Here is a 9,902-nt window from a genome sequence, read left to right as displayed (position 1 = left end):
GAAGACGGCAAATAAACAAAATACTGAAATATATTTCCTATAGACAGTAGGTGAAAATAGAATGAAGAAAAGAGACATTTCCCTAATACTACATTTTTTGTAGTTCTGAATTTAAAACTGATTTTTTCTAAGTAAAAATGATGAAATACAAGCTAAAATGTAATACAAAGGGAAATATGCCAATCTAAATGATCAACATGATCCCACTGGAGAACACGGAATCTAAACAGTTTATGGATTCTATACTTCCAGGCATGGATGAGACTAATGTGAGTTGGAGGTCAGTGGTTTCTATGCTTTCGGGCCACAAACAAGATAAAACTTTGAATTTTCCAGGTTTTGTTTTCCCATGATAATTTTAGCAACCTTACCTTATTTCTCTGTAGAGCAAACAAGTAAGGATATTGTAGAACCAAGTAACTAGCCTTTGGAGAACAGAATTACAAATATAGATAGAAGGAAAGGCAAGGGGAAAATCTGTTGTAATAGACTGTAATTGGAAGACACAGTATGAATCAATGGCAGATATGAAGAAGGAAAACGTTTATGTAGACATAGGACTACATTGTGTGCTTCCTGCTGAGAAGAAAAAGCAATGGTACTAGTGCTCCGCTAGCAATGAATGTAGTGCTTGGAGTTCTGATTCCAACCACCATGAGAAAAGCAAAAGAAAAACATGTACCTTTAGGAAGAGGAGGAGGAAGAAGAAGAAAAGAAGAAAAGAAGAAGAAGAAGAAGAAGAAGAAGAAGAAGAAGAAGAAGAAGAAGAAGAAGAAGAAGAAAAGAAAGAAAGAAAAGCAAATTCCAGTGGTGGGTCTAGAAAATTACAAACTGAGTCTAGGGCATTTTGTATTACCTGAACACAAAAACAGACAGAAGACAGAATGTCTTTCATGTGCCTCAGTGGTCATAGTACTTTCAGAACAATCTACTGAGGAAGTACTATGACTGCTGGGGCTCATGAAAGACGTTCTGTCTCTGTCTTTTTTGATCTGGAAGAAGTTAGCTGTCATTAGGTGAGAACTTTCAACCCTGCTACCCAGCGCCCAGTGACTACCTGCACATGGTGAAGAAATGAGGAATCCAGCCAACAGCTGCGTGTGCATCGTCTGTGTGGCTTTTCCTGTCCCAATCAACCAGATGACTATAGTTCCAGCTATCACTTTGACCACAAAACAAAAAAATTCCAGACCCAGGAGTTGAGAGAGGTCAGTAAAAGTGCTTGCCATGCAAGCACAATGGGTTGAATTCCGGTTTCTAGAATCCAGGTAAAAGTTGCACCTAGTCTACCTATAATCCTAGCACAAGGAGGGGCTGACACAAGTAGATGGAACTTGCTGGTCAGCCAGCTTCACATAACCTACAGGTTTGAGGGTCAGAAAGAGGCCTTGTCTCAGATAAGAGGGTGGAAAGCAGGTGAGGAAGACAATGACTTTAGCCTCTAGTCTCCACACACATCTTCATGCAAATGTGCCAACTTATGAGCATGTACACTCACATAAAACACACAGGGCGGGGGAGAGAGAAGGAGAGAAAGAGAGAGACATACACTCCTACTCTCAAATTAAAAATTTTCAATTTAAACAAAAAGACCCAAGAATGAAATATATGAACCTGAAGGGTGGATGTTTTTTGTTCCTCTTATCTTGCCATAGCAAAGATTATTGAAAATTGAAGACAGCAAAAATTCGTGAGCTATCACTGTACAATATTAGTGTCTTGTAATGGACCCTTGTACTATAGTTCTGGAGTCTTATTTTTTAATTATTGTATTTTGCACATATACATTTATATTATTACACATATATACAATAGATCACCTACAGCAAGAAGAACCGTGACACAATCAGGAATTATATAAATGTTACATTCTTAGTGTTTTGGCTATTTGAGAGTCTTATTTTTGAAAAATAGACATTAAAATATTTAAAGGAGAGATAAATGTCTGTAATTTATTTAAAAATATCAGAACAAGTACATAACACAATTGCATAGTCAAAGACACGTACTTTTATATATCTTTATAACAGAGAGAACATCTCTAAAATATTAACCTCTAGAAAACCTCTTCACAGATAAACAGAAACTAAAATTTTCACTATTTACATTGGCATAATAAGATTGCAATACCAGGCAGTGTTGTTCCTAAATTTCCACTTTAAATAAACTTAAGTTGTTTTTTCAAACTGACAGTTGACTACATTCCATAAAGTATGGAAATGATTTCGCTGGAACAAAACTCAAAACATGTTTATGGAATACAATACTGTAAATTAGCTCAACATACGGACATTGTAAATTGGTAGGAATGAATATTATTTTGTGATATTCTTGTTTCAGATCTAGGGGAACCGGGAAACTTAGGGCACATGGTTGCACAGTCAGCAAAAAGTAGGCAAAGCCAGGAGCTGAGCAGAACTCAGCCTGAGCCAAAAGCAGACGTCCCGGGGACCGCCCCTCTTCGCCTCTTCCGGCCCTGGCCACCTGCAGATGTGCTCCACAAATCTTCCGTTCCCAGAGCTCAGCAGACGCTATTTAATGGTCCACTCCGCACAGGTTGCAGCCAGCGCAGGCAGGCAACCACATCCTCGCAGTCTCTTCCTTTCCTTGCTGGAGGCACACAGAACACAACCTGCTTTGGGGCCGCTGCGGTGGCATGGGAGTCCCGGGTTCGCTCTGGGTCTTCTTCACTCTCATTACTCCAGGAGTTCTTGGTGAGCTGGGAATGGGGAAGGCAGATGTGGGGATTCCTGCGGGTCTGGGGAAACAACTGTGCCTACACGAAGGCCAGAGACCAATCCGGGAACGTGGGGCACACGCTGGATACTGGCCTGTTCCTGACAGCTTTGGAGATCCCCTCAGTCTCCTAACGCATGACGCCCCCACCTCTTCTAGACCCCCACCACTGAAGGCTGAGCTACGTGTCAGCATTTTGGAACTTAACTGCTGTAGTGGTTGGGGTGCTTCCCTCTCTCCTCCCTGGCTCCCAGCCTCCTGGGAATTCAGCAAGTGCTCACACAGTTCCACCAAAGGTCCCAGGCTGTGCTCAAGGATCAAGGATCACAGCCCGCATGTATGCAGCCCTGCTTCTTAATAACACCAGATTCTCCAATATGAGTCTCAGATTCGTTTTAGCGTAAATGACTTTGAACATGAATGACTTCTGTAATGGTGAGTGCTTCTGTAGGTTTCCCTCCAACCTTCTCTGTAAAAGGGCTCTGTGTGTGTGTGTGTGTGTGTGTGTGTGTGTGTGTGTGTGTGTGTGTGTTGTTTCATAGATTGGTTTGCTTTTAAAGTAAACCTCAATAGCTAAGTGAAATTTGGCAAGTTGGTTAGAGACCCGACCCTCAGAAACTAGCTGTGCTAACATCCCATGGAGCTGGGAGAAATCAGGAGCTGCCAAAGAAATTAAGTGAGTGGCACTTCAATGTTGACACTAAGTGTAGCAATTAGCTTCTAAGGGTGGATCTAGTTCTTACAGGGTCTGAATATTATGCACTAGTTCTGCTCCAGAAAAATACATTCTAGGGATGGTTGGACCTCATGTCATGTTCACTGGTGAATGTTTTATGTTTAGTGCAAAACTTTGGTTAACATACGTGACTCTTATTTTTAAAAATCATCCATCAGATATTAATGCGTTTGATAATAATTCTTTATAATAGCTTCCCTTCCTTCCTGCTTTCTGTTCAACTTTTCAGATTTATTTTTATCCTAAGCATAAATCCTCCATCTACTTCCAAATGATTTCTAAATCATCCACGTAAAGCCCCCCACAGCTAAATAGTTAGCTGCCTCCCTGCCACCCAGAAAGTATGATTTTTGCCTCATTGTGACATGGAAAGTCGCATTATAAAGCTCCTTCTTTTGTAGTGTCCAGATCTTGTATCTCTTCTTGGTCTGTATTGTAACCTCTGGCTGAATCTTATGAGTTCAAATGGTTTCCCATATTGTGGAAGATAATTTAATTTTGTCCTTATTTACATTTTATAACCACAGATTATTATCTGATTAGAGAGTAACTGGTAGAACTGGCATCACTTTGTGAAGTCTATCTTCATTGTATTTCGGCTTGGGTTTTGGTTTTTAGTTGTTGGTTTTTCAAGACAGAGTTCTCTGTGGAAGAGCCATGGAAGTCCTGAAACTTGCTTGATAGACCAGGCTGGCCTCGAACTCACAGAGATCTATCTGCCTCTGCCTCTGCCTCTGCCTCCTGAGTTCTGGGATTAAAGCCATGCACCTCAGTGCCCAGTTCTGTCTTCATTGTTTTCAAACCCTCATTTTTCTTAGTCTTTCTTGTTGTTTTTCACAGAGTGTATTTGGGAACATTGGTAGAAATTAATGGAAGAAACCAAAGAATAAGAGAGACCTACAGGAATCTCTGACTCCTAACAGTGGTGACTATTTTTCAGTTCCCCAGTAGAAGCACAGAGTTAGAGAGAGACGCACCTGGCACCAGCATAGAAGTTTGGGGAATGTCTTCAGCTCAGCAGACATTCGCTGTTTAACCTTCACCTGTATCTGCCTTATACCTTTATGAAAAAATTAAAATTTGTAAATTTTCAGGTGTACATCTACTCTTAGAGGGGTTCACAACTCCGCATTTTTGTCTGGATTCCCTCTGATCTGAACAACAGTGAACTTGTGGATCTCTGAAAATAGATGTAAGGAGGTAAAATGTGGGTCTTCACTCACATACAGAGAAGTTACTCTTCTAGGGACATATTCAAGTGGTGGGTGTGGCGATGGAATTTATTTCATTGCTGATGGCTAGCTCTTTTCTCTGGTACATGAGACAGCTTTTACTAGCTATTTTTGGGTTTCATTACTCTAGCTGGTTAAAATAAGAAAATAAAGCACTAGGGCGGTTGAGACAGGAGGACTCCAAATTCAAGGTCAACTTGGATTATATAGTGAGACCATGTCTTACAAAACCATAAATAATAAATAAACACCTTCAATTAAGAATGAATATGTTTTTTCTCTATACCCTAAAAGTTTAGAGGTTAAGATAATTATATAAATCAACTAAAGTAATTTTGATTTCACAAGGTCTCTGTGGTACTTTAGTTTCCTATGCTAAAAGTTTTTATTTATAAGATTTTTGCTTTTAGGGCTGGAGAGATGGCTCAGTAGTTAGAGCATTGCTGCTCTTGCAGAGGACCAGAGTTTGGTTTCTAGCACCCACTTGGTGCCTTATAATCACATGTGACTCCAGTTTCAAAGGATCCATCACCCTGGACAGGGTTTGCAGGCACCAAACACATAAAGTACACATACATATGTGTAGCCAAAACATTCTTAGACGTTAAATAAAAAATAAAATCTTCAAAAACATTTTAAAGAGATTTTTACTTGTATACTTCTGGTTTTATTGTAAAACCAAAACCAGGGGATGTTTGTTGTTTTTGTTGTATCCATTGTTGTTTGAGTGTAAAATGTCTCTCACAAACTAACATATTTGAGTATTTGGTCTATAGTTGACTTGTAGAACATTTAGGAGGCCAGAGTTCGATTTGGAGGGCAGACCTGGAAGGTTATATTCCTCTTCCCACTTCTAGCCGAGCTCCTTTTGTTTCCTGGTTGGTGTTTTGTTGCAGGTCCCTTTGTCCATAGACCAAACTGCTCCAGTCATATGCTTTACCCACCATGGTGGATGCTGTCCCTGGACTCTGAGCCAACTGATCACCCCTCCCTTAAGTTGTTTCTGCCAAGAATTTGGTCACAATGGTCAGAAAAATATTTCGTACAAACAACTTCCTTTCCACCGCACCAAAAACATATAGACTTCTTATTATTATTTTATACAAGGTTACGTAAGGTCATTCTCATGCAGCTAGGCAAGGGGCTATGAGCATGTCCTCCATACCACCCACTTCTTAATCGTCGCTCCTCCCATTTGTCCACTTTGCTCCCCAGACAGTTTGCTGCTTCATATATATATATATATATATATATATATATATATATATATATATATATATATATATATATATATATGAGAGAAAAGAGATATCTGTTTTTCTGAGACAGACTTAATTCACTTGATATGATCTCTAGTTCCGTCTATCTTCTTGCAAACAGCATAACTTCATTCTTCATAAAAAGTTTCGCTGTTCATATATACATGCCACACTGTTCTGTTGCTGGCCATCGAGGTTGGTTCCATAATTTAGCCATTGTGAATAACTCTGCGATGTGCAATTATATCTGTGATATGTTGGCTTGGAGTCTTCTGGGTAAATATTGACAAATGCTGTAGCTGATCATGCGGTAGATCTATTTTTAATTTGTAGAGAAATCTCCAGACTGATTTCCACGGTGGCTGGACTAGTTTACATTCTCATTAGCAATGTAAAAGTGTTCCCTTTTTCCTGCCCTTACCAGCAGTTGCTGTTACTTGTTTTCTTAATGAAAATTAGTGTGAGATGGACCCTTAATATAGTTTTTATTTTCATTTCTCTAATGATTAGTGAGGCTGAACATTTTTTCATACTTGTTGAACATTTGTACTTCATTTGAGAACTGTATTCCACTCCACTAGCTAATTTATTGATGAAAGGTTTGGAGTGTTTACATTTTTTATTCATGTGTTCTAGATATTAATGAAATATATAGTTAGGAAATATTTTCTCCCACTCTGTAGACTATCTCTTTAGGTTTTTTTAAAAATGTGCAGATGCTTTGCAACTTCATGAAGTCTCATTTGTCAATTGTTGGTGTAGTTTCCTGAGCGACTGGAGAAAGCAGCTGCTAAGACGTTGCTTTCCTACGCTGACGTCCTGCAGTGTTCTTCCTTCACTTTCCTCTATTACTTTCAGAGTTTTGTGTCCTATATTAAGTTCTATGTAGTCATTCCTGAAGTTCCACATGCTTTTCTAATTTTTCTGACTACATTATGTAAAAAAATAAACAACAACAACAAAACCCCACAAGCAATCTACCTACAGTTTTTAACTATAAAATTGTATAGGGGTAAAAATTTATGAAAAAAAAAGTTTCTCCAGAACTTCCTCTGAAGTCTGTATTAAAAATTGTTTAAATATCTGAATTTCTCCATGTGCCTATCCATAATAGGATTAGTTTCTTAGACAATATTGCTCCAGGCAGTATTACTTTTAAAGATCACATTTGTTAGAATAACTGGTGACAAGAGGGAAGCAGAGAAGCTTTAGCCTTTCTCAGCTTTGATATTTCTGTGGTCCTTATTTCTAGGTCAGTGTAAGTTGCTGCCAAATTATTCTTTTGCTAAGCCTAATAATGGGAGTGATAAGTCTGAGTTTGCTGTTGGAACAACTTGGAAATACAAATGCCTTCCTGGGTATTATGGGAAGCCATTCCTTATCACCTGCTTAGAAACCTCAGAATGGTCAGATGCTCAGCATTTCTGTAAACGTGAGTAACTCCTACAGCCATACTTGGTTATCTGTAGCATATAGCTATGTAGGATGGTATGTCACTTTCCAGACAAAAGATCTATAAACTAGCATATCATGGCAAGCAAAGGGTAGTGAAAGTCTTTCTGTTTTCTTTAACTTCTAAATTTTTTAGTTACTAAGGTTTAACTCATTCACTATAACTATGGTTGAACCTCTCATCTTTATGGCATCATTCTGTGATATCTATATTGTGTTAGCGTGATGGTAGATGCTAGTATAAAAGAATATTAGTTTATCTCATTCTTAATACATTCAAGAAATGGATTTACTAACTAGCATGTATGAAGCAGCAGAAAGTAGATCTTGTAAGAGACAACAAAATTTACACATATATAGTATATTGCTGTGAATTGAACACAAGGCATTGCACAAGCTAAACAAGTGCTCTATGACACACACACACATGCACACACACACACACACACACACACACACACACACACCTATATGTGTGTGTATATATATATATCCCCAGACTTTGTGATTCTATTAATGATAGAGGAAAACTGCTACTCATCCACAGAAAAATAAATTCTATCTAAGAGAATTAGGGAAAATGAGGCCTTTTAGACAGAGGGGAAAGTATATTTTTCCATCCTTGGAAAGACAGAAACATATCAATATGGTGTGAGCACATATAATTCTAAGATTATATACCTTCTTTCCTATGAATAGTGGTAATCCAGCATACATTTTTACGTGAGAAGTATGAAATGACCACATATACAATGTAGAAAGGAAACATATGGCTGTGGAGGGGGTGCTAGACCAAGTCAGGCCAGCAGTAGAAAGCTAAAGTCTGCCAGTCAACAATCCAGTAAAACTATAGAAATGCCAAAATGGTGGGTTTGGAGAGAGATTCTGGAATCCAGACACTAAAATTTTGAAGCCAATTGAATTAAATGAAGGGTGATAGCATGAGTTATAGGAAGGGATGGGCACTGTGGGCTTAATGCAGGAGACTTGATAGATGATGCTATTAGCTGATAGAATTTAATAAAGAGAAAATGGAGGTTTAATTAGAATTGACCACAAATAAAGCTTTCCTCCATGCACAGAAATATAGACAATAGATTTTGAACAGTGTTCCAAAATTGACTGCTCCTTGAGAAAGTATAGATTTTACAAATTTCAAAAATTGCTTTGAAAAAACATATTCAGAGCAGTCAGCAAGTCCAGTCAGTGAATTTAATATAAAACACATAATGTTCTCAATCCAAGCCCCAAATCTTGTTTTGCTTCCCTTGTAGGTAAAGCATGTTCGAATCCTAAAGACCCCCTCCATGGCTCTGTGCATATAAACACGGGTATCACCTTTGGGTCAACAATCACATATTCTTGTAACAAAGGGTGAGTAGGCAGGGCACCTCTGTAGGATGTGCGGAGACTAAAATAATAACCAGGAACCCTTTCATATGAATGGATATGAAAGCATGGACTTCTGACCTGCCTCAGAAGTGACACTTCAGTGCTGTTCAGTTAAGAGCATCCTTAGAGAAAGACGTGGAGCTACCCTTCTTTGTTTTGCTTGTTTTGTTTTGTTTTTCAAGACAGGGTTTCTCTGTGTAGCCTTGGCTGCCCTGGACTCACTTTGTAGACCAGGCTGGCCTCAAACTCACAGAGATCCACCTGCCTCTGCCTCCCAAGTGCTGGGATTAAAGGCGTGCGCCACCATGTCTGGCCCCTTCATTAATTTTAAGTCTTCAGTGCTATTGACTAGGTGGTCAGATCTCATTGGGCTATACGCTGTTGAGTCTATTATATAAATTCATCTCTATCACTGTTTCACTGGATCTTGCATAATATTCTACCTTTTCTCATTTATTTTTTTTCCTTTTCTCATTTTTTTAAGTGGAAAAATTAGGCTTGTCTAAGGTGTAAGTCTAACTGGGATATGATCAATCACCTCTTTGTCTCTAGATATCGACTCCTTGGTGACTCATCTGCTACATGTATTGTGTCAGGCAATAGTGTAATTTGGGATAAGAATGTGCCTGAATGTGAATGTGAGTAAAACAAGCATCCTACGGCATCCTGCTAAAATGTTCTTATTCCCTTCTACAGGGAAACTGGGCTTCTGCACATAAAAACGAGTACCTGCAAAGTTTTACTAGTCGTGGGTTTTTGTGGGCATAGCTCTGACTGATCTTCTTCTATGACCTCTAATTCTATCATGCTTTTCCATTAGTGTTCTCTTACGATGTCATTTAACAGTGAGTAGATTCTTAACTTTAAAATGTGCATGCAATTACACACTGACAAATGTAACCATGCAAAAGTAGATCACCCCAAAGTCTGTAGCACCAGAGTCTCTGTATTTTGTGATCACAACTTTTTTACTTTTATCAGCGGTTCCATATTTTTGTTTTCTGGCTTAGTCTTTGTTTTGATTAGAATACAGAATGTCAATATTATAGATTAGTTGCAGGTAAAGTTTAAGTTTGGTTTATGGGATTGAAGACT

General features: G+C 38.6%; 1 protein-coding gene across 1 annotated transcript in view; it reads left to right on the top strand.

Annotated features, from left to right (window-relative positions):
• Nucleotides 1–2,490: 2,490 nt before the first annotated feature.
• The window catches only part of Cr2 (complement C3d receptor 2), a 28,982-nt gene continuing 21,570 nt past the window's right edge, over nt 2,491–9,902 (top strand). The window contains exons 1-4 of the mRNA XM_051148173.1: nt 2,491–2,714; nt 7,216–7,395; nt 8,690–8,789; nt 9,360–9,445. Coding sequence (XP_051004130.1) covers nt 2,657–2,714; nt 7,216–7,395; nt 8,690–8,789; nt 9,360–9,445 — 424 coding nt within the window. The 5' untranslated portion in view covers nt 2,491–2,656. The remainder of the gene's footprint in view (nt 2,715–7,215; nt 7,396–8,689; nt 8,790–9,359; nt 9,446–9,902) is intronic.

Source organism: Acomys russatus, chromosome 6, assembly GCF_903995435.1.
Source record: "Acomys russatus chromosome 6, mAcoRus1.1, whole genome shotgun sequence".
NCBI lineage: Eukaryota > Metazoa > Chordata > Mammalia > Rodentia > Muridae > Acomys > Acomys russatus.
The sequence above is the reverse complement of the archived record's forward strand: the minus strand, read 5'-3'. Positions and strand labels throughout refer to the sequence as shown.